The 21,249-nt window shown below is 62.8% G+C and overlaps 1 protein-coding gene across 1 annotated transcript in view; it reads left to right on the top strand.

Annotated features, from left to right (window-relative positions):
- Positions 1-21,249, top strand: part of FBRSL1 (fibrosin like 1) — a 92,015-nt gene that overhangs the window by 62,914 nt on the left and 7,852 nt on the right. The window contains 9 exon segments of the mRNA XM_058531180.1: positions 14,351-14,396; positions 17,179-17,296; positions 17,298-17,462; positions 17,556-17,773; positions 18,716-18,930; positions 19,703-19,753; positions 19,975-20,070; positions 20,800-20,868; positions 21,023-21,052. Of these exon segments, the coding sequence (XP_058387163.1) occupies positions 14,351-14,396; positions 17,179-17,296; positions 17,298-17,462; positions 17,556-17,773; positions 18,716-18,930; positions 19,703-19,753; positions 19,975-20,070; positions 20,800-20,868; positions 21,023-21,052 (1,008 nt within the window).

Here is a 21,249-nt window from a genome sequence, read left to right as displayed (position 1 = left end):
GAGCCTGGCCCGGAGCCAGCACTTAGAGAGCAGGCCGTGAGCAGCTCCCTGGGCATCTCTGGGGGCTGCCCAGACCCTCACTGTGCCCTTGGGAACGTGTGCCCTACACGGAGTTGGAACAGGCTTGACTTTCATTCCTTGGCACGCAGCTGATCAGAAGACACCCGGGCTGCTCTGGGGGACAGGGCCAGTGACGAGAAGCCACCAGACATGCAGTTGGGAAGGAGAGGGCCAGGGCCCTGGTCTGTCTACACTGACTCCCACGTGTGCTGGGCGCTGTGGAGAGAACCCCAGGGAGGTCTCCTCCTGGACGGAGCAGCAGCAAGACCCCGGCTCTGTCCCTTCCGGCCACTTTGCTCCTCCCAAAACCGCCAGGGTCTGAGGTCAGGCGTGCCTGCACCTGCGCTGGGCCGTGACTCCCCTGGGCTCCTGCGGACCCCCCTGCCCACTGGCCTTGGCTCTGCTGGTGGCTCAGGGCGCAGACACACTGGAAATGCTCTGCCTCCAAGACACGACAGACAGACAGACAGACAGACAGACCAGCATGGCGCCCCTCTGGCCGGCAGCAGAGGCTGACGGACAGACAGGAAAACCTCTCCACCACCACCTCTGTGAATGCCCGCCCCCGCCCTCCAGATGGACCAGGCCCTGCCCCGAGGCGCCCCACGCCCTGCGCTGCAGGCCCCCACAAACGCTCCCCCACCCCCACCTCTCCCCACAGCCCTGATCTGGGCACCTGGCCGCTGGCAGGAAAGGCAGCCTGTGCTGCCAGAAGGCTCGGGAGCTAGGCGGCCAGATGGCCCCTTCATGAGGCTGCGGTTGGTGTCTAACTGCTTTTTTATTGGAAAAATATGGGGTGAAAAATTGTGTGGGGCTCATTAGGCAGCCTGCTGGGCCCGGACTGACTGCCGTCTGCCCGAGTGGCCCAGCCAGGTGGCCAGCTGGCCTGCGCTCCTCCCCACTGCCTGTGGCCACAGCCCTCCCTCAAGGGACGTCTGTCTGTCTGGCCTGTTTGGCAGATCCCTCGGCCAGTTCCTGGGCTGTGGGCACAGGGATGGACTGGAATGGGGCAGACAGGCAGCTGGCAGGCCAGGAGGTACAGGGATCGTTGCATGAGGGCCGCAGGGCTCCCAAGGGGACCCCCATGGGGGCTGCGGGCGGGAACCTCTGTGTGCAGCAGCGCAGCGCGGGTTTAGCTCAGCCTGCAGGCCAGACTCTCTCAACCCTCACTCTCTGAGCCTCAGTTTCCTCTTTGCCTGAAGGTTCTGGGCACTACTGTGAGCACCGGGCCCGTGGGAATCGCGCCGTTGGTGCCTGCCTGAGATGAGCCGAGTGGGCATCCGCCTCCTCCACGCCCAGCCCTCCTCCCCAGCAGACTCTTCCAGGGCCCTGGGTCAGCCTCACTCTTTCTGTGTCTGCAGTGAGTACAGAGTCCGGCCCAGGCTCCTCTGTGCCTGACTGGGGTCCTCTCTGAATCTCTGTCTCCTCATCTCTGAAATGGGGCTCACGAGGTCAAGAGGTCTACCCCCTAGGTCCCAGATCGGGTGGTATTAGTGCCCTACAGCTGCTGTAACAAATTGCCACAAACTTGGTGGCTTAAAACAGCTTGAGTTTTATAGTTCTAGAGGTCATAATTCTGAAATGGGCCTCACTAGGCCAAAATCACGGTGTCAGCAGGGCTGGCTCCTTCTGGAGGCTCCAGGGAGAATGTGGTTCCTTGACTGGTCAGCTTCTGGAGGCTGCCGTGTTCCTGAGCTCGTGGCCTCTTCCTGGCATCACTCTGACCTCTGACCTCGTCATGTCTCCTCTGACCCTGACCCTCCTCTTCTCTCTTTAAGGACCTGTGATCACACTGGGCCCACGGGGCCCTCTGGGATAACCTGCTCATCCCAAAGTTCTTAATCACGTCTGGAAAGTCCCTCTGGCCACAGAAGGTGACATGTTCACAGATTCCAAGGATTAGGATATGGACATCTTTGGGGACTCTTATTCTCCTACCACAGGTTGGGGATAATGCCCAGGTCTCAGGCCGGAGCACAGGGTGGACAGTGCTTTCTGAGACCAGGGGCCCAGCAGATGCAGGTCGCGGTAAGGGAAGTGAGGAAGGCCAGGGTGCTTGGAGTTGCAAGAGACAAAAACTCGACTCACAGTAGCCTGAGTGAACAGGGAAATTTGCCAGAGCGAGAGGGTGGGTTGACCCTGTGCTGGGATCTTGGGGCCACGTGATGCCTTCAGGGCCCCATTGATGGCCTGAGACAGCTCGTCTGCCGGCAGCCCCACACCGGCCAGCCCTCCCCCAGCACTCAAGACACCGAGCTCCTGTGGCCCTGCCCCGCCCCTCGGTGGGCACATGTGGGGCTCCAGGTGGCTGCCCTGGGAGGGGAGGGTGTCAGTCTGGGAGGCGTCGGGCTTGAGGAGCCTGCAGGACAGTCACAGCACAGGGGTGACGGGGGTGATGGCCACTGCCGGACTGGCTGGCAGGAGCTGTTGGGGGCCCAGCAGAGAGAGGTCGGTGGGGGGCAGACACAGATGCCCCCCAGGGACAGAGGATGGGCGCACTGCTCACCAGCGGTGGTGGTAGCGAGGGACTTGAACCTGTGCCTTTCCAGCTGGACGGAAATGCTGAGGCCGAGGAGAAGGGGGATGGCAGGAAGGGAGGCAGGAAGACCTCCGTGGTGGGAGCCCTCTGCCCCTCCCGCCTCCCCCGCCCCACCCTCTGGCTTCCAGAACCAGCTGAGCTGACATGAGGTGTGGGACCTGGGACAGGTGCACAGGCCTTACTGGGAGGGACAGGTGGCCGGGACACCTAGCAGGAGGTTGTGCTCTGCCCCCCTAGGTGGTCTGCACTCCTCTGTGGCCAGAGGCGGTCACAGCCCCTCTGGACCCCACCTGCCCCGCTGACCTCACAGGAGGCTTTGCTGGGCTAGGGCAGCCAGGGGCTGGTGGAGGCTTGCAGTGGTCCTTACTACCGGGGCAGGTAGGGGCAGGTGGGAACCCTGGGGTCTTTCAGGGCGCAGGCCGAGCACACGTAAACAAGCCAGGCACTGTCAGACACAAGAAGAGCTCGAAGACGAGTCAGGGTGGACCAGCCAAGACACTCCACCCCGTCCCCCCAGGCGCCGAGCCCTCTGGGCCTCCTACTCATGACTCAGTGCCCGGGCCCGCCCCCCGTGCTCAGGGCCCCTCTCCGCCCCTCCGCAGCCAGAGAGTTGTGTTAGAGTCCATGGCAGGCCTCTGCCCCGTGGGGTCCACCAAGCAGGACCAGGGTGTCTGTCCCCGCTCAGCCCCGCCCTGACCTGTGGGGTCTGCTGTCCCCAGCCCCCCGAGAGCAAGGGCTTTGCTGCTGTTCTGGCTGAAAAGAGAAGTCACCTCACACAGTGACTGAGGCCCTGGGCCGCAGCAGGAGCCTCGGGCGACAGGGCTTGCCTCCTTCCCGGCGTCGCACACATGCGCACTCCCAGGCTCACACACGTGCATTCACACCACACGCGCACATGTGCACACATACACGGGTGCTTTCACACACTCGTGTGCACACGTGGTCACACGTGTGTTCACACCGCCCAGCACGCACATGCACACATTCACACAGTCACACGCACCCCTCCTGACACGTGGAACCCTCGCCCCCACCCTGTCCTCGGAAAGCTCCGCGGAGTTCATGGCTCCTGCTTCGCTGCCGCCCTGAGGACTCGTTATTCTCAGAGACAGGCTGGTCTGGAAGCTCACCTGGCACCTCACTGGACTCAAGTACCACAAAGTGGGCATCTTAAACAACAGGAATTTGTTCTCGTACGGTTCTGGAGCCAGAAGTCCAGAATCAAGGTATTGCAGGGCCACGCTCCCTCCAGAGGCTCCAGGGGAGGGTCCTTCCTGCCTCATCCAGAATGTGGGGGCCCCAGGTGTCCTTGGCTTGTGGCCGCATGGCTGCCATCTCTGCCTCCGTGGTCATGTGGCCTCCCCTGTGAGGGGACACACACTTTCCTCTTCTTAGAAGGACACAGTTCTGGGATTTAGGGCCCACCCTAATCCAGCTTGAGCTCGTCTGAGACCTGTATCTTAATCACACCTGCGAAGACCCTCATTCCAAAGACGGTCACCTTCTGAGGTTCTGGGTGGGTGTATATTTTGGGGCCACCGTTCAGCCACTGTAGGAGACTGCCCCGTCGTGCTGCTCGCGTCCACTTCGTGGACAGCACAAGCCACAGGGCTGTTGGGGCCACGGTGCTGAGCACGGCAGATGGCCCAGGGCCTCCTGCACGGGGGCCTCGGCCTTGGAAGTCCCCCCCGGCTGGCTCGGCGTCCTCGAGGCTGTTCTCCCAACTCTGTCAGATCCTCCTTCCTTCCAAGGCTTTCCGTAGGGTTTTCTCAATTCTGGGAAATCCCACGTCTTTGGCACAATCTGCACTTTCCCCTCTTAGCTGCTTTGCACTGAATTTGCATTTTCTGGTCGGTGACGTACGTAACAAGGGAGCGGCCGTGTGAGCGGTCTAATTTGTGCGCCGTCTGCCTGTTTCTGAGCATCGGTGGGTGTTTCTGGCTTTTGCTTCTCTCCCAACACTGCAGACACTGCTGATGGACACGTGGACACCCTCAGTTGGCGGGGACCCTCCCTGGACTCCACCGCCATGCCCTCACCTCAGCTGAGCGTGCCAGCCTGGAGGGGGTCTGGGCTCTTGTCCACACCCACGGGGTCCCTCCTTGTGAAGCCACACTCCCAGCGTGGCCAGAACTAAGCAAGGCCGGGAGCCAGGCCATGCTGAGCAAGGATGCAACTCGGGCCCAGCGGCCTGTCCCCCGTTCCCCTCCCCGTGATCCCCCCAGCCACACTGGCCTCCTTGCACGGGGCCCTGTCCTCGGTCTCAGCAGCATCCTCGTCACACGGCCCGCCTGCCTTCTTCACCTGCAGCCTCTGCATCCACTTGCCCCCAGAGAGGCAGCCTCAAGGGAGCAGCCGGCTGTCACTGCCAGGGCCCAGCACCTGCACTGGGGTGCTGGTGACTAATGTGGCTGCACAGCAGGGGTCCTGAGTGGGTGGAGCCTCCTCCAGGGACCCCGTGACGACACCTCCCCCTGGCGCCAAGTAGTGATGGCAGCTGCGGTTATAATGTCGGTGGTTGAACCGTAGCTCTGTACGGTGTTCTTGACCACGGCCGTGCAGGCCACGGTGAGCCCGTCTGCTTGGTCTGGAGTCTGACGCGGAAGGTCCTATCTCGGCGGCCGCCTTCGTCTCTCTTGGTAATCCCTCTCCTTCTAGTTTCCCACCCTCATGAAATGCTCCATATCACAGCCACTTTCCTTCCTACACAAAATTCAAGACAGACCTGCCCCAGGTTCTCAAAGTCTAACTTTACTCCCAAACCAGGGGGCGGGGGCGCGCTGCAAGGACCGGCAGTGCCAAGGTGGCCCGAGGAAGGAGCTGTGACAGGAAGGCTGCATTATCACAGGAAGGCGGCTTCTCCCGAGGTCGGGGCTGTGGTGGGAGAGGAGCAGGGCGCCTTGAGACCTTGGCCGAGGCCTGGTGGCCAGACCCGGGGGCTTGTCCGGGCCGGCACATCTCCCAGCTGCTCCCGCCGGTTCCTGGAGCTGGCCCAGTAGTAGCCACTTAGTTCCCACCTGCTCTCCCCACCCCGCTGGCTTCTACAACCCATAACTTCCAGGAGTGGGGTCTCCAGCTGAGGCGATAGTGGGTGCAGCCTGGCTCCTGGGCACCAGCCTCTGACCCCGTCCCCTCATCGGTAGGAGGCATGGCGAGAACACACCTTCGGGGCCCCGAGGACTCAGTAGCTTGGTTCTCGAGGAAACCCTGACCTGGTGCCTGCCCGACCTGCCCAGGGTCACGCAGAAGTGACAGAACTGGGATTCCTCCAGGATCTATGTCCTCTCTCCTCCCCTCTGCCTGCCCGTTCATGCAGGCGTCTCTAGGCCTCACCACCGGGCCCCAAGTCAGACAGAGTGACCGCAGCACAGGGCCCCTCTGCCCTCATGGGCCCCCACTGACCTCACCAAGGCCGGGTGCCCTGGTCACTGCCCAGCAGAACTTCAAGCTCTTGTAACCAGCCGCCAGCTGACATCTCCAGTGGAACAGCCCCCTCCCCAGCTCCCTTTCGTCTTTATGTGGAGAGGCCCCCCACCCACTCCCTTTCATCGGCACACTGGTTTGTCACCGCAGCTCCCAGCCGGGCTCCTTGCTTCCCTGGCCCTGTGGTGGATCCTCAGAGGGGTCTTCTTAAAGATCATATCTCTCTCCTGCTTAAACCCAGAGCCTCTGCCGGTTGCTCGACACAACACCCAAGCGCCCGTGTGGCCCTCAAGGCCCTGCGCCCCACACCTCCTGTGCAGCCTCGCAGGTTGTTCTTGCCCCAGGGCTTTTGCACTGACTGTTAGAGCGCCCCTCAGCTTGGTCCTTCTCGCTGCCCGCCCTTCAGGTCTCAGCTCAAATACCCCTGGTTGGGAGGACTCCCTCTCCCAACAGAGCAGCACCCGCCCCCGACTGCTCTGCCCCTCTGCACTCGCCCTGCCTCTCCCCCTGCGTGCTGTCCATGGCTCTCACCAGGCTGAGCTTGACTCAGTCCTGCTGATGGGCATCTGTGCGCCCAAGGGCTGGTCCTACTGCTTCCGTCCCCTCCTCAGGGTCCTGGGTGCGATTGTGAGTTTCCCGTGGTTGCTGTGACAAATTACCACTAACTTGGTGGCTGAAAACAACAGACTGGTTACCTCACAGCCTGGAGCCAGAAGTCCGACACAGCCTCCCTGGACGAATGTCAAGGTGTGGGCCGGGCTGGTCCTTCTGGGGCTCCAGGGAGAATCTGCTTCTTGCGTTTTCCAGCTTCTAGAGGTACCCACATTCCTGGGCCCCTGGCCCTTTCCTCCATCCTCACAGCCAGCAGCACAGCATCTTCCCATCTCTCTCTGTCACTTGTAAGGATCCCGTGATTACACTGGGCCCACCCGGCTCATCTCTCCCCCTTAAGGTCACCTGATCAGCAACCAGATTCCCGGACAGGGGCAGGACATCTTTAGGTTCTTGCTGCAGACCACAGAGGCAGAGTGGGACACCCCACTGCATAGACATCTTTCCTTTTTGCTGCCAGAGACCTTGGAGCCAGGTCCTGTGCAGGAGCTTACAGCCCTGCTGGGGCGTGGTGTGGTCGGGGAGGGGCACAGAGGCCTGCAGACACCCACTATCCTGGCAAAGCCGCCCCCCAGCATCAGAGTCACGGTTCTCCCGCCAGAATCCTGAGTCCCAGGTCCAGCCTCTGCTGCCTTCCCGGAAGAAGAGCCTGTCTTGGCTGAGCCCACAGACCCCACAGTCAGACTGCAGGGTTCAAACCCCAGCTCTGTCACATACCAGCTGCATGACCCTCAGCCACCTCCCTTCTGTGGCTCAGTTTCCTCATCAACAAAATGAGGATGACAGTAGTGTGTCCTCGAAGGATAGGCTTGAGGACCCAATGATTTCATAGATACAGGGCATTTAGCACAGTGTTTGGCACACAGAACATGTTGTGTAAGTGCTATTTTTTGGCAAGAAACAGCAGGACTTTGGGAAATGAGGTTAATTTGAGGGTGGGTGGGTGGGTAAAGGGAATACATGTATTTGGTAAGTAATTCAGACAGAAACAAAAGGACTTGAAGTTCCCACCTAGAGGCCAGCATGGTCAGCCTGTCGTCTGTACTGGGAGATTTCCTGTGTGCTGTGCACCGTGCATATTCGTGTGTATTGAGCTGCCTCTTGAAAAGGAAAGCGCTGGTCCAGCGCACATGGTTCTGGAGCTAGTTCCCACCGTGCGTTTGAATGGTGGCGCGCTCTCCCACTGAATGGACCCGCCGCTGACTCGCCGGCCCAGCCTGGGGCAGGTCTACGCTGGCCCCGAACCTGACCTCTAAGCCGCGGGTCCCTGGACGCCCCACCAGAGCGACCTCCTGGTGCCCCCAGCGCCACAGCAGCTTAGAAGGGGGGCGCTCAAACTCTTTCTGGGCGCTCCTCCACCTGCGTGCCTGTGAGCATGTCTACACAGCACGTGTCATGATCGGAGGTGTGCTGCTCCGTCCTGGTGAGCCTCTTGTGCGCTCTGGGATGGCCGGTGCCCGCCCTGTGCACCTGGATCAGCGTCGGGCACGTACTCGGCATTCGCACGCGGCGGTGGTTCCGCCTGGATCTGAATTCGGCTTCCGTGTATCCCGGGCCCCCTCGTGGGTAGAATCCTCACAGCGGCTCTGAGCCGTGGTCGGGTCGGCGCGTGCTCGGACCCCTCCTCCCACTCTGCACCCCGGTTCTGCAGATGGTGAAACCGAGGCCCAGGGCGGGCGGAGCTTACATTGCACATGGGGGGCGGGGGGGCTCCGTCGTCCTTCCTTCAAGTCCTAGCTCCTCGACCTCGCTGCTCTGTGACTCAGGTTCCCCCTCTGTAAACGGGGCGTAGGAGTACAGCCGGCACTGCGCGCCCTGACCCGGTGGCGGAGCTGGGCCTGCGATCCCTCGGACCCGAGCCGGCGGCCCCGCACCGCAGATCCGCGCCTCGGGGCTGGATTAGTCGGGCCTGCCCGCGCCCCGCCCCCGCCCCGCCCGCCGCCCGCGCTCACCCGCCGCCGCCCGCGCGCCCGCCAGCAGTGCGCCCGCCGCCGCACCTCCGACCCGCGCCGCGCCCGACGGCGCCCGGGGGCCCAGAGCGCACCCAGAGCCGCCTGGAGCGCGCCGAGCCCGCACGGCGGACATGCGCTCCCCGCGCGCCCCCGGCCCGGGCTCCGGCTAGGCAGGGCGCGCCGGGAGAGGGGCACCCGACGAGCCGAGGCTGGAGGGGGCCCGCGCTCCGCCGCTCGCTTCTATGCCGCCCGGCTTCGGCTCCGACTCCGGTTCCGGCTCGAGGACTAGTGGCGATCTCCTGCAGAGCGCGCCGGACCCGGGGCGCCCGCGCGGTGAGTGCGCGCTGGTGGCTCCAGGGAGGGACTCGGGACTTCGGGGACCGGGGTCGAGACAGCAACCGCTCCCACTAAGAGGAGCGGGGCGCAGGAAAGACGCCGACGCTCTGCCCACCCCTTCTCTCCCGGGAGCCGGGCGCGCGGAGACCCCGCGTCCCTCCGGCTACGCCCCCGGGGCGCACGTGGCGGCAGGCGGGCGGGGATGCAGCCCGGCAGAGGGTCCTGGGCCGCGGCCACGGCGCTGGGGGACCCCGCGGCGGAGGCGCGGCCGGGCGTCGTGGGGGGCGCGCGCCTTTGTCTGTGCCCCGGCGCGGGCTCGGCCATCGGGTTCCCGGCGCCCGCCGCGCTCACCTGCCCGGAGTTGGAGTTCTTTGTCTGGGGCGGGGCGCGGCCGGCGAAGCTTGGGCCGCATGTCTGGGCCGAGGCTGCCCCGCGGGTCTCGTCCTCGCAGACAAAGCGCACGGTGACCTCCGCCCGCGGCCGCGATTGCGCGCCTCGGAGGAGTTAGTGCCGGCCCTGACACTCTCCCTGCTGGGCATGCCCCCTCTACCGGGACCCTGAACCTGCAGTCTGGGGACCTCCCACCTGTACTTTGGCTTGGAGTGACCCCTTCCTTCCACTCCCTCACCGGCTTCGTGGCAGGATTGGAGGAGGCGGCGGCTGCGCTTGGGTCACGTTTCAATAGATAATCCTGGGGAAGTTATTAGCATCGGTCTGGGCCCTGCTCTGGGGCTGCCCACCCATCTTGGGTCAGCTGGCCGCCTCCAGACCCTCGTCCTGGAAAGGAAAGAACCAAAGAATCGCGTGCCCCGACGAGTTGCAGCAGGGGCGCCTCTGTGCCTGCGCTGGGAAGGGGCCTGGAACCTGGGCCACGGTCCCTCAGAGGACCGGGGAGCTGGAGATGCCTGCAGGAGTCTGTTCAGAGCCTCCCCCGATGGGCGTGGCCGCATTTGGCAGGTGTCCAGGCCCTCGCTGCAGTGGAAGCCTGCTGCGTCCCTGCCCAGGACCCCTTCAGGGACCAGCTCCCTCAACTTCCCTGAGCAAACTTTAACTTGGGCCCACTGTTGCAGTGGGGGGGCATGGGGACCGGATGGATCTAGGAGAGTGGGCTTCCCGCCTGCCTTTGCCAGGGTGGGAGTCCCAGGGGTCTGGAGGAGTGGGAAGACCTCCCCATCCCCTGTGCTGCCCCCTCCTCTGCTCCCCTGGCTTTCCCAGTGCCTGGGGCGCCACCTCCTGGTCTTGGGAACCGGTGCTCTGGCCTGGGCCTTGAACTGCACCAGAACTGGCCGGGCTGGGCCTGGAGGGCTTGGGGGGTGGCGGTGGATGGCCTTAATTGAACTTGCGCCTCCCCAAGGCTGGGCCGAGAGGCGGGTGCCCCACAGGAACATGGGCGTCTTCTCACTGATGCCTCTGCAGTGTTCCTCTCTGATGCCCTCCTTGTTCCCACGGTGATGCCCGGTCAGAGGAGGGGCTTCCAGTGAGGGTGGGGTACGCAGGGTGCAGCCGAGGCAGCAGTGGTGGTGGACCTGCTGTCGGGTGCTCTGGACCAGAATCTCACACCAGCTTCCCCTCCCCCGCACACTTGTGAGGACCCCTGGGTGGGGTGGCCAGCAGATGGGCACAGGCCTCAGCTTCCTCCTGGCCGCCGAGCCCCCAGCTCGTGCATTTCACCTGCTGCCCATGAGATAAGGAGCCCTCTGGCAGTGCCGCTGAGCTGGGGACCCTCGGAGACTGCTTGTGCTAATAGGGCCGTCCCTGCGGGCCAGAGGGGCTGTCAGCACAGCCCATAATGAAGACCTTAAGGGGGCAGCCTCATTAGCGGGGAGTGGCTGCACCACCGGCTCTGCTCATCTCAGGGGACACAACACACCCATACCTGTGCCTCCTGCTGCCGGGCTGACACAAGAAGATTTAAACCTGCCAGTGCCAGTGCTGATGGGGGCAGCACCAATGCTAAAGGACGGGACTGGAGCCAGCTGGGTCAGGACCTGGGGACGGGGCCTCCCGGTGAGGTCCGGGGCCAGACTGGCCTGCTGGTCACAGCCTTTTGGGGGCCGGGGGAGAAGTTCAGATTGTGGTTTGGGGCAGTGGGAAGGTGCTGGAATGTTTCCAGTCCGGAGATGACTTGTTCTGATTTGGTTTTAAAATATGCTCTTGGGTGTTATGTGGAGAATTAATTTGTGAGAGTTTTAACGAGACCAGGTAATAATTATAACGACAGAGCTGTCACTCGGGTGCTGCTGCGTGGCCCCAAATGGGAGTGACAACAGGACCCTCTCTTGGGGTCATGGGGAGGATCCAGTCAGGAAGGCCTGGGGGTCTCTGGGAAGACCCAGGGAGGGCAGGTGACCCATGTGCGGTAGGGCAGGGTCCAGCGGTCAGGAGTGCGCCTGGCCTCACGCCCCACGCGGGATCGTGGCTCCTGGCAGATCTGGGGCAGTGCCTGGCACAGAGCAGACTGGTGTGGGCTGTCCTCATCCTTGTTTGAGGCGTCGTCACTTCTTTGCAGACAGACCTTTCTTCTCCATCCAGGGATCGGGCTGGGGCCCTAGCCCTGTGGGGCAGGCGCTGCTGGCCGTGTCTGGAGCTGGAGGCCAGGCTGCAGTGCTCCCCCCTCCGCCCCAGGGCTGACACCCCGCCTCGTCCTCCCCCTGCAGACCCCCAGCTCTGGTGGACCCCTCAGCCCCACCAGGACTCTTCAGGGGTGAGGTGACAATCCAGGGACACTGGCAACCGCGACCATGTAGGATGCGCCAGAAAAAACAGACCAGCATGGAAACAGGCGTGAGAAGAGGTCACAGCCGTGGTGTCCTGCACGGGAGCGTGACGTGTCCTGGCCTCGGCCCCCTGCCCCCCTCGGCACTGAGCCTGTGTCCCTGTGGGTGCGCATGTCCCGGCCTGGGCTGCTGGGCGAGGGTCACACTCCACCTCCGTGGTCTGGCGGGGCTGGGTGGGAAGGATCCTCCATGCGCCACTGCCCACAAAGACTCGGGGAAGCGGAGCCCGTGCGCCCTCCTTCCTCCTCTGGGACCCTCCCGTCTGTGACCGACATGTCGCCTGTCTGTCAGGGATCCCTCTCCTGCAGCTGGCAGAGCTCTCTGGGATCGAGGGGCATGTGGTGTGATGGCCTCCCCTGGGTCTGGCTCGGGGGTGCACGGCGCTGTCTGCGGGCTGTGTTGCCACCCATTTCCTTCCTGGTACGGGTCTCTGGGACACGGTTAGGAAAGTCGCCCGGTCCAGCTTGACTGTAAAGTACCGTGCCATGGGGTTCCGTTGTATGTTTATGGTTTTGTTTTTCATCCTTACATTGGCGATCGGTCTGGAATTATTCTGACACGAGGAGCAAAACGGCTCTCGGTGTTCCCTTCTTCCGTGCAGCGAGCTCCCGTTACACCCGTCCATGTGAGCACCCGCCTGTCCCCACAGACGGCAGCCCCCAACCCACACTGGGTCTGCGTGCGCCTGGGGCTGTTCCAGGTTCTTGTTTCTGTTCTGTCCGCAGTCGGTCTCTTCTTGCATTGAGGCCGCATCTGTGACTGACTGTCCTGCACCACGATTTATGTGTAGTAAAATGCCCCTGTTTTAAGTGCCCACTTTGATGTGTTTTGACAAACATATACAACTGTGTCCATGCCACCACAGTCAGATGGAGACTGTTTCCATCACCTCAGAAAGCACCCTCATGCTCTTTTTTGTTTAAATTTTTCCTTTATTGTGGTAAGATGCACATAAAATTTGCCTTCTTACTATTTGTAAGTGTACAGTTCAATGGCATTAAGCACATTCACATTGTTGTGCCACCATCCCCACCCTCCATCTCCAGAACTCATCTTCCCAAACTGAGACTCTGTCCCCATTAAACACCAACTCCCAGCCCCTGGCGCCCACCACTCCTTTCTGTCTCTGTGGATTTGTCCTCTGGGTCCCCATGTAAGTGGGATCATACAGTGTTTGTGTTTTTGTGACCAGCTTATTTCATCTGGCATGATGTCCTCGTGGCAGCAGGTGTCAGAATTTCCTTCCTTTTTGAGGCTGAATAGTATTCCACTGTATGGACAGACCACACTCATCCATTCCATCAGTGGACACCTGAGTTGCTCCCACATTTTAGCTGTTGTGAATAATGCTGCTGTGAACATGGGTGTGCAAACATCTCTTCGAGACCCGGCTTTCAGTTCTTTAGGGTCTGTACCCAGGAGTGCAATTGCTGGATCACGTGGTAATTCTACGTTTAATATTTTGAGTAACTGCCATACTGTCTTCCGTAGTGGCTGCAGCATTTTACGTTCCCACAGCAGTGCACAAGGGCTGCGGTTTCTCCACATCCTTGCCAATACCTGCTGCTTTCTGTTTTCTAGATAGTGACCATTCTGAGGGGAGGCATGCTCTTTGGTACTCAGTCATCCCACCCCCAACAGCAAGCACTGCCTGCTTTCTCCCCCTGGAAGTTCACAATGTGCACTGCAGACACTGAGAGCAGAGCAGGGGTACCCCCGGCTGGGGGAGATGCAGGGATTGGGGTGATAGCTGAAGAGTGTGAGGTTTCTTTTTGGGGCGATGAAAATGTTCTAAAACTGATTGAGGGGATGGTTGCTCATAGCTGTGAATACACTAAAAACCACTGAATTGTAGACCTTCAGTGGGTAAATTGTATGGTATGTGAATATATCTCAATGAAGCTGTTTTAAAACAAAAAAACAACCAGGAAGAACAAGTCTACTCAGGGCGCCTTACCAAGCTCGTTCTTGTGATCTGTGCGGGGCCTCCTGCAGGATGGCAAGGGGCCACATCCTCACCCTGACTGCCTGCACCAAGGCAATGCCCCCTTCTGAGGCCTTGCACACACATGGGTGTCTCCCCAGGAGGAGAGAGGCCGAGTGGGGTCCATCAGGAACCACCACACCCTCTCCTGAAGCAGACCTGCCCTGGATGCTCTGCGCATCACGGAGACTGTGGTCTCCAGACCTGTGACTCGGGCGGTCTAGGCTTGGCAGGTGGTGTCTGTTCACCCCTCAGGGCCGGGGGGCATCCCGGACTCTTCCCCGTCCTCTACTACCTCCGGTAGCAGACCCAGCAGAGCCCTTAGGTTCCAGGTGCGGGCATAGCAGCGAGGCACCCAGATTCCAAGTCCCAGCCCCCCACCCACAGGGCCCTGCTGAGCCCACGTCCCTGCTGAGCGGGGCATCTTTGGTTCCTCCATCACTGGCCGAGTGACCTGTGTGCCCACATGCTTGGAGCTAGGGCTGGGTGTGGTCACCCTCTTACGTGGGGGTTGTGAGCACAGGACATGTTCCGCCAGGCTGGGCAACCCTTGGGTGCCTGAAACCTCCAAGACCTGTTTCCTGGGAGCCAAGGGCAGGGGGGTGAGGCCCAGGTTCACCCCACCCATAGGTCCCTCTGGCCTCTGACCCTCCTCTCTCTCTTCCAGGCGTCTGTGGGCTCCGAGAAGCTCTTTGCCCCAGCAGCCAGTAAAGGTAAGCCACATCCCTTGGCCTGGGCTTCCAGCCTCTAGGAAGGGACGGGACACTCCTGAAGTCAGCGGCGTGCCTTGGGTTAGGCCCTGTCTTGGGTTGGTTTCCAGGTGCAGAGCCTGAGGCAGGAGTTAGGTGCTGTGATTTACTGAGAGACCAGCCCTGGAAGAAAACCACAAGGAAAGCAGGGGAAGCCAGGAGTGAGGCCAGTGTCTCAGCCAGAGCCGGGCAGCTCTGGAGCAGCGGTTACCAGAGTGGGGTCCCTGTACCCCCAGGGACCCTTAGGAATGCATGTTCCTGGGCTCTCCCCAGGCTCATGGGGTCAGGTGCTCTGAGGACGGCCGGCAGCTCATGGTTTGTGAAGCATCCCCCACAGCCACCACTGCATGTGTGGCTGTTCACATTGAGATGCAGTGGACTAGACTCCCTCTTCAGCTGCACCTGCCCCCTGGCCAGTGACCCCCACGTGGGACAGCGCCAGTACACAGCATTTCATCATCCCAGAAAGCTCTCCTGGACAGCACTGCTCTGGAGAGTGGATGCCCTGGTGTCAGTCCCACCCAAGGCCAGGCCTCTGTAACCCAGACTGTCCATTGTGGCTGTGGCCCAGAGGGGGCGTCACCACACCCAGCGCAGAGAAGGGGCCCTTTTGTTTGGAAGGCTGCATCCCGATGTGACTGGACGAGCAGGCCTTGCAACACATGCAGGGGGCCGTCCACAGTGATGGGCCTGCTGGCCTGGTGGCCGGGCATGGCCTCTACATGCCTTCAACTTGAGAAGCCCCTTCCTCAAATCAAAGCAGTGCAGCAAAGTGGATGTCGGGGTAGGAGACTCACTGGACGGGTCCGAGGAGAGGGGAGCTTAGCTGGTGCTTCAGACAGAATTTAACACAGGGCTGTATCAGTTTCAGCAAACGACCACAAGCCAGGCAGCTTGAAATGACAGAGTCTATCCTCTCATGGTTCTGGAGGCCACAAGTCTGAAACCAAAGTGTCACAGGGCCATACTCCCTCTGAAGGTTCTAGGGGAGGCTCCTTCCTGCCTCTTCCAGCTTCTGGTGTTGCCTGCAAACCTGGGCATCCCTGGGCTCGTGGCCACATCACTCCCATCTCTGCCTCCATCTTCATGTGGCTTCTCCTCTTGTCTTTCACAAGGACAGCTGTCACTGAATTTAGGGCCCATCCTGTTCCAAGCTGATCTCATCTCAAAATTCATAGTTTGACTACATCTGCAAAGACCCTTTTTCCAAATAAGGGCACATTCATGGGTACCGGGGGTCGCAATTTGGATGTATTTCTGGCACAGTTCGTCCCATTGCCAGAGTCCACTCACCCTTGTGGGCAGAGCTCAGGGCACCAGCCAAGGCTTTGAGGCTCCCAGCGTGGTGCAGTGCTCATGCTTTCCCAGTGAGGGGCTGACATTCCAGGAGGTTCTAGAAGGTTCCAGGAGGGCTGGGGCATTTGTGGCACATGTGGGGCCGTGTCCAGGTCTGCATGGCCCACACCTGCCTCTTTCTGTCCTGGTGGCTGCTCTTACTTTGCAAGGGGATGGCGTGGAGATGTGGGAGAGACAGGAGCACGGGACCAGCATCTGGGCAGCTGTGACCCACCGGGCTAAAGCCATCGGCCCTCATTTCCTGTCCTCATTGTGGAGGTGGCGGCGGTGGCCTCGTCCCTAGGTCTGTCCCTGAGCAAACAGACAAGGTGGCGGCTCCAGAGGGAGGCATCACCCTGGAGGAAGCAGAAGGGGCTGCTTCCTGCTGCCTCCTGCTTTTACCAGGAAGGACTTCCCAGAGGCCCAGCAGACCTCCTCTCTGTGTTGCTGCTGGCCTGGGTCATGGCCCTGTGGCAGCCGCAGGGAAGGCTGTGTCTGGTGCTCCCCTCAGCGTGGCAGCCACCCACATGGGCCCCTAGGCCTCGAGGAGGAAGCGGGGTCTGCCAGCAGCCAGAACAGGGCGGCCACACTCAGCACCCTGGATTCCTGCTCCTCCTGGGAAACCAGGACATCATCCCCTCAAGGCACTGAGGCAAAGTACTGAGATGGGTGGGGGCGCCTCCTCTGGACACATACTCTCCTCCTAGTCTGCTTCGGATATTTCTCATCCACCTAGCCCCTGGGCACAGCCCCGCGACCCTGCTTGTAGCTGCCTAGAAAGGAGGGTTTGGAAGGAGCAGGCAGGAGCTTGAGGTCACGGCTGGAGCACAGGCCTGAAGCTCAGAGGGGAGCAGAGTCTCCAGGTGGACGCCTGGGCTGGTGATGAGGGTGGAGTGGGACCAGGGCCGTGGCAGTGAGGGTGAGGCCAGTCATCCAGAAAGTCTTCCCCCCGGGGCATGGGCCCAGAGGGCCTTAGGTCACGCTTCACCTGGGTCTTTCCAGAAAGAGCCGGCCACTGGCATGAGTGTGGTCTGTCAGCGGGACAGGCATGGCCACGGGCAGCGCAGGCCGGCTCCCTGACGGACCTCTGGCTCCCCGCCTGTAAAGTGGCACCTTAACAGCCCTGTGCGGGGCTGCCGTGGGCGACAGGCGGAGCACTGCCTGGCGGTGGGCCCTTTGGGGCGGCCCTCCCTGGGGGCTTCACGGGAGGATCGGGACGAGGCTGCCGAGTGGGACCCAGCAGTAGCCCCAACCTCGACCCCATGGAGTGGGCGGTGGGGGGCTGGGCCCTGGCCGTGGCCTCGCTCTTTCCCCATCGGAAACGGGGACAACGACGGGCCCCCTCACAGGTGGTGGATGGCGGTAAGGGGTTGGCGTGGGGCCCCCAGCTCACCGGCCCCTCTCCTCGCAGGCCCCACGCCGGGCGAGAAGTCCGCGGTCAAGGCCGGCGCGGCGCCCAAGGTCTCGGGCCTGGAGCGCAGCCGCGAGCTGAGCACCGAGCCACCCTTCCCCACCCCCCGCGCGCAGCCCCCCGACCAGCCCGCCGGTCAAGAAGGAGGCCCCTGCCCCGCCCCGCCTCACCCCGCCGCCCGCGCCCCCGCACCCCCGGGCACCGCTCCCAACGCACGTGCCTCTGCCCCTGGGCGCCTTCCCGGGCCCCGGACCCGGTGCGCACAACGGCCTGCACAGCCTCAGGTGGGCGCGCGCGGAGGGGGCGGGGCTGGGGAGGAGGTGGGACCCCCTAGCGGGGCGCGCAGCCGGCGGGCACTGAGGCCCCCATCCCTGCAGCAGGAGCAGCAGCGCCAGCAGCGGCGCCAGCCTCGGGCTCGCCAAGCACGCGTCCCTGTCGCCTCACGGGCCGGGCCCCCACCTCTCTACCTCACACTTGGCGCTCCGCTCGCAGGCCCAGCATCAGCACCACGCGGCCATGTTCGCCGCCCCCCCGACACTGCCCCCGCCCCCGGCGCTGCCGGCCAACAGCCTGGTCATCCCAGGACACCCCGCCGGTAGGTCCTGGCACCGTCCACTCCATCATTCTCATCCCCCGGGGCAGGTGGGAGGAACGCGGCTCCTGGGCGGGGCTGCCGGCCTCCGAGGCACAGGCGCCTGCCTGCTCCTGAACCCGTGGGCCAGGTGGCAGTGCCCCTGTGGCCCCCGCAGGCCACCTTTCCTGGCCTGTGCCAAGGAAGCTTTCTGGTCCGGTCTGGGTCATGCACACGGGTGCACACACATGTACGTAGACTCGCAGACAGGCCCTGCTCTGTTCTGAGCCCTGGCCAGGCCTGGTGGGGCAGCCCAGGGGTGAAGCCTGGAGCTGCTCCATTGCCATGGCAACGAGTGCTTGCAAGGCTGCTGCCTCTCTTCTCCCTCATCCCTAGGCCTGCTGGGGGCCTCTAGGGCTGAGTGGCGGAGTAGAGGGGTCCCAGGTGAACACTGGCCCCACCTGGCCAAGCCTTGCCTTTCCTTCTCCACTTGGTTCTGGCAGGTGCCCCCTCACGGCCAAATCTTAGGTCATTAAGGATTTCTCCATGGGTTTCCAAATTCTTTTTAAAATTTTGTGAGCCCAGCCCGGGTTGGGGGCAGTTAGGTGCCCCGGGATGGGACGAGGACACCGGTGGCTGGGATGGGCGGCAGCTGGGCAGGGCAGGGCTTCCCCGTGGGCCTGTCTCGGGGCTCCCAGGGGGCTCACCGTGTTCTCTCTTGCCTTTAGATGCCAGCCTGTTGATCTCATTCAGCCAGCCAATCATGTATTGCCAGCCTCATTCGGGGATTCTGATTGGTACTTGGTCACAGGCACCTCTCTTACCTCCACCCCTGGGCCCGCACGTAGCGAGCGGCCACCACGGCTTGGCCTGCCGAACCCGGGAGTGCCAGGTGACTATCCGCCTCGCCCCGCCGGGAGCCCGCGGCCGACGTGTCTCTCTGTCTCTCTCTCTTTTCTCTTGTAGATCGAGAGCTGCTCAGGCAAGAGCTGAACGCGCGCTTTCTGGTCCAGAGCGCCCAACGGCCCGGCACGCCCCTGGGCCCGGGGGCTCTGCTGCGGGCGGAGTTCCACCAGCACCAACACACACACCAGCACACACACCAGCACCAACACACATTCGCCCCCTTCCCCGCGGGGCTGCCCCTGACGCCGCTCCTGCCGCCCGCCGCACCCCCGCTGGTGCGTAGGCCCCCGTACCGCGGGCGGGCGGGGGTGGCCCGGGCGGCGGGACCCGCAGCAGGCACACACAGACGCTCTCTGCACGCACGCAGGCCGACACCTCCCTCTCTGTCTGTCTGTCCGTGCGGCCCCTCCCTCTGGTCCCCTCTGGGTCCTGGGCCGTTCTCCTGGGCTTGGGCAAGTGCCCCTTGTCCACGTGTGTGTGACATGGCCTGGGGGCTGGTTGCATCCACATGGGGCCCTCGACGTCTTGGTTTGCAGCAGGACAGCAGCTCCGGAGGCCCAGACAGGACTGAGAGGGTTCCCGGGGCCCGAGGCCTCGTCTTATGACCCAGCTGCTGTGTGGGGCCGAGTCCCCTCCTCTCCACCGGGTTTCTCTTTGAGACTGGCCAGTGTGCCGCTGGCCTGGGTGTGTGCAAAGCTTGGCCACCAGCCCTAGGCTCCATGCCCCCTCAATGTGGCTGCAGCCACCTCTTCGTGGGTCTCAGCCAGCACAAGCAGACCACCCAGTTGGGAGAGACTGCACCTCATGTGACGGGGCTGTTAGAACAGGGAGGGGCTGCGCCCAGTCTGAAAACCTGGGCCCTGCAAGGTGCGTTCAGAGACATGGAACTGGTGCCCTCAGGGAGCCTGGGGGCTGCAGGCCCACACCTTAGGAGGCAGGACAGCCATCGTGGCCACTGCCTGGTCCAGGACAATGGGGTGGGTGGGTGCTGGCCCAGTGGAGGGCGTCAGCTGGCAGGCGGCCTCACTCCTGCTTTCTTCCTTCCAGTTTGACAAGTACGCGCCCAAGCTGGACAGCCCCTACTTCCGACATTCCAATGTGAGTGTGCCCGCGCTCCGGCCCCTGCGTGGTCTGCCATGGGCTCTCCAGGCGGGCTGGGGAAAGGCGGGAGAGCAGGGCTGCGCTTGCCGGAGGGAGGCGTTGCCGGAGGGCGTCACCTCCTGCCTGTGCAGAGGGCCGAGTGGGGCCCAGCGTCCCCGCCCGGGAGGTCCAGGCACTGGCCGGGGCCCCTGGAACGCTCCTCCCTCCTTCTTTTGCAGTTTTTCCCGTCCTTCCCTCCTGCCATCCCGGGACTGCCCACCCTGCTCCCGCACCCAGGCCCCTTTGGGTCCCTGCAGGGTGCTTTTCAGCCCAAGGTACCAGCTGCTCCCTGGCATGGGACTGGCAGGGTGGGTGGGGGCTGCGGGACAGGCCCCACCAATCCTTGGCCTCCAGGAGCAGCTCCAGCCCCGTCGCCGTGTGGGTGCGCCTGTCGTGACCCGGGTGCAGGCATGAGTGGCTCAGGCTGGGTGGGCTGTGTGTGTGTGCCCACAGTGGGAAGGGGCTGAGGGCTCTGGACTGGAGGCGTCCCTAGGAACAGAGTGGCAGCATGCAGAGAGGACACTGGACACACACGTCCCAGAGGGGCCTCATCCTTGGTGCAGGACACCCTGACCCAGGATGGGGCGGGGCCTTCTGTGCACTGTCACCTTCAACTGGGAGGGCTCAAGGTTGGGGTGGGGAGGAGCACTACAGAGGTGAGGTCTGAGTGGGGTGGCCAGCACAGGGCCATCCACACTGCAGGGGGCCTGGGCAAGAAGCACGGCCCACCCCCCAGGCCCTAAGACCCGGGCCTGGGCTTGCTCTGCTTACCTTCCCTGAAGGGAGGCTGTCTTGGCCCCTGGCCCAGGTGTCGAGAACCCCTTGTTCCCGCCTTTTTAGAAACCCCTGGACTGAGGATGTCATGGGAAGCCAGGCCGCCCCTGGGTGGCAGCGTGCAGGGCCCCACAGGCAGGGCAAGGCAGGCACCAGGCACCTGGGAGGTCTCCTGCTGCCTGGGCCTGGGGCCTCCTTGGCTGTCTCACGCCCTGTAACTCTCTCCTCAGACTTCAAACCCAATCGAGATAACAGGCCGGGCCAGTGCTGTTCACACCCTCCTACAGAAAGCCCCTGGGGTAGGTGGCAGTGGTGCACATTTCTCCCTCTCTGGGTACGTCCTGGCCAGCCCCCCCACCCCAGTGGAGGCCCACGTAGGTGTGTCCCCACCCACCTCGGGGCTCAGCCACCTGAAGAGCCTGGACCTAACACTTCCTCCTCTGTCGATAACAGGTGTCCGACCCATACCGGACAGCAGTCAGGGTGAGTGTGTGTGTGCCTCTGTGTGTGCACACAAGGGTCTGCGTGTGTGTGCGTCTGCACGTCTCCGGGAGGAAGGAGTCTGTGGGACCTCAGGAAGAGTCCTCGGTTGGGGAAGACTGGTACCTCCTGGGTGGCCGTGGGGGTGCCCTGGGACAGCAGGAATCTGGGGTGCTGAAGGGGTAGGAGTGAGGAGGTCC

This window comes from Diceros bicornis, chromosome 35, assembly GCF_020826845.1.
Source record: "Diceros bicornis minor isolate mBicDic1 chromosome 35, mDicBic1.mat.cur, whole genome shotgun sequence".
NCBI lineage: Eukaryota > Metazoa > Chordata > Mammalia > Perissodactyla > Rhinocerotidae > Diceros > Diceros bicornis.
This window is presented reverse-complemented; position numbering and strand designations above follow the sequence as displayed.